General features: G+C 38.9%; 1 protein-coding gene across 1 annotated transcript in view; it reads right to left on the bottom strand.

The window, feature by feature from the left end:
* LOC105540857 (HEAT repeat-containing protein 6-like) overlaps positions 1-2,601 on the bottom strand; it is a gene marked incomplete at both ends in the record, with an annotated part of 4,896 nt that overhangs the window by 1,191 nt on the left and 1,104 nt on the right. Inside the window, 2 exons of the mRNA XM_011981604.1 lie at positions 160-282; positions 1,091-1,446. Coding sequence (XP_011836994.1) covers positions 160-282; positions 1,091-1,446 — 479 coding nt within the window. The remainder of the gene's footprint in view (positions 1-159; positions 283-1,090; positions 1,447-2,601) is intronic.

The following is a 2,601-nucleotide window of genomic DNA, read 5'->3' on the forward strand; positions in this document are numbered from 1 at the left end:
TAACAGCTGAAAACAGAAGAATGTATAGTCTTCCTCACCTGAAATCTCTTTAAGAAATCTCAGAATTGAAGGCCATGTGGCAGAAGAATATAAAGTGAAGAAAAGGAGGGATATAAAGTGACGAGAAGGAAAAAGCGTTGTGGTTTTGATGAAAATTACCTTTGCTCCATGAAGCTGAATGGATGGATCTGCTTCCCCCATGCACTTGCAAATCACCTCTCCAAGCTCCATCAAGTAGGCTTGAGTCATTGAAAAGTAGCCCCTTGCCAGAAGAGCCAATACCTGCAGAGAGAGCATGGAATTAACCCTCTAAGACCTGAGTGCAAGGCTGCAAAATCCAGAAAAGTGTCATAATATTTCAGAAATCGCTTATGTTTAACAGGGGCTGAAATCTGTCAAATGAAATTAAGAACCATAATCTTTATTTCATGACTAACATCAATTAACTGTATCATAGTTTTATGGTGCTTTAGTATATGATTGCTTTTCATTAATGTAATATCATTTAAGTCTTGGAACTATTCTTTAAGTTAGGTATTAATTGAATTTTACCGCTAAAGATACTAAGCCTGACAAGGTTAAAGGATATGTTTCATGTTGTCCAGTTAATCAGCAGCAGACCCCAGGACCAGGCCTAGTCTCAGATCACATTTGTATAGAAAAAGTAAACTCTTTTATCTAGGATTGTTTTCTTTCTTTGAAGGAACAATTATTTTGTTGCTCTAAGCAGGTACAAGACCAAGGAGAAGCTGATAAAGAATTAAACATTTAAGTTGAAAAAATCGAAAATTAACTGTACAATTTCACTCAGAATTCTTCTACCATCTATTACATCCACCTGTCATGTAATACCTGAAGTGACTAAAATAATTTGCAATCAAAGAACAAAGAGGAATGAATCTGCTATTTTGCAACCAAGGAACACCTCCCCAAAACAAAACAACAAAAACAATAGACCACCCATACCTAAAATACGACTCCGGCAAACACAATTGACACATGGCTTGGTTTTACCTGCCCGCTCCTCACGGGCACTCTGAAGGAAAAATGGTTCCTTCCACTTCAGAGATGAGGACATGAAACCTCCTACCTGTAAGGCCTCCAGTCGCATGGGGGATGGTTCGTAGGCACTTCCTGCTGCAGAGCCAGCATCGCTACCTGAACAGGAATCCTCCTTGGGCAGTACCACAATGGAAATGCAGAGTCGAATGAGCCAGCAGGGCTCTGAAGACCCCTTAGATGAGCTAACTGACCTTTCTTCCAGAGAGGGTCCTGCAGGGGCTTTCTTCCACCAATCAGGAGGGCTGAGGTGAGGGGTTGCTGAATTGCTAGTACCGAGTCCAGAAGAACACGGCTGTTGCAGAAGTAGCTGGACTTCAGGTAAAGGTGCGTGGGTGGACACTATAGCTCCCACGAGTGTGAGATTTGACACGCGAACATTAACATCTGTCAAAAGAAGCAGTAAGAACTTATCACCATGGGAACAGCTACCGTAAAGATGGTAGTTATCCCTGCAGGCAATTAAGAATAGTTCCTTGTGTAACCTGAATCTAATCAAACTTCTAGACCTCATTTCCAGTTTGGAAATACATGGGACAGGAGAATAAGTTAACACCATAAAGAAACAATCTGACACATTAAGAAAGTGGTTTATTTTGTTATCTTTGGTGATGAACTTAGAGTTCACATTCTGTAAGACAATTGGGCTGGATTCTTTCCTAAGTCAGTTTGATGTAAAAAAGATGGGTGAGGGGACTCTAGATTTTAAAAGACTACAGTAACATGATAACTAAATGCAATGCATGTACACTGAATGAACCCCGGATTTTAACAAGAAATATTTATAAAAAGCTAAATAAAAGGTCTATGCCTAGACTCATTTTTTTTTTTTCTTGCATGTGATGTCCAGCTGTTCCAGCACCGTTTGTTGAAAAGTATCCGCTCCTTTGTTGTAGCTCAGTTGACTATATTTATGTGGGTCTATTTCTGGGCTCTCTATTCTGTTCTACTGATCTGTTTATCTCTTCCTTGACCAATATCACACTTTCTTAATTAATGTAGTTTTATAGTAGATTTTGAAGTTAGGGAATGCCAGTCCCTCAGTTTCGTTCTTCTCTATCAATATTGTGTCAGCTATTCTGGATCTTTTGCCTATCCATATACATTTCAGAATCAGTTCGTTGATATCTGCAAAGTAACCTGCTGGAATTTTGATTGAGACTGCACTGAATCTATAGATCAAGCTGGAAAGAAGTACCATCTTTACAATATTGAGCCTTCCTATCCATGAACATGGAATCTCTGTCCATTCATTTAGTTATCTGATTCATTTCATCAGAGTTTCACAGTTTTCTTCATATAGATCTTGTACATATGTTGTTAGGCTCACACCTAAGAACTTCAGGGTTTGAACATTTTAATGAAAAAAAGTGACTTGAGGATAAAGTCAGATACTTGAAAGGAACCTTTGAGACACGGTGCACTCTCTTCAGCTGAAGATGTAGATAATGAAAAGCTGGTACGGTGGAATGAGCAGGGGTTGTTTTCATCTTATTTCTTGTGTAGGTTCTATACTGCAAAGGAAAATGTAAGATTAAAAGT

Source organism: Mandrillus leucophaeus, unplaced genomic scaffold, assembly GCF_000951045.1.
Source record: "Mandrillus leucophaeus isolate KB7577 unplaced genomic scaffold, Mleu.le_1.0 Scaffold2290, whole genome shotgun sequence".
NCBI classification, from domain to species: domain Eukaryota; kingdom Metazoa; phylum Chordata; class Mammalia; order Primates; family Cercopithecidae; genus Mandrillus; species Mandrillus leucophaeus.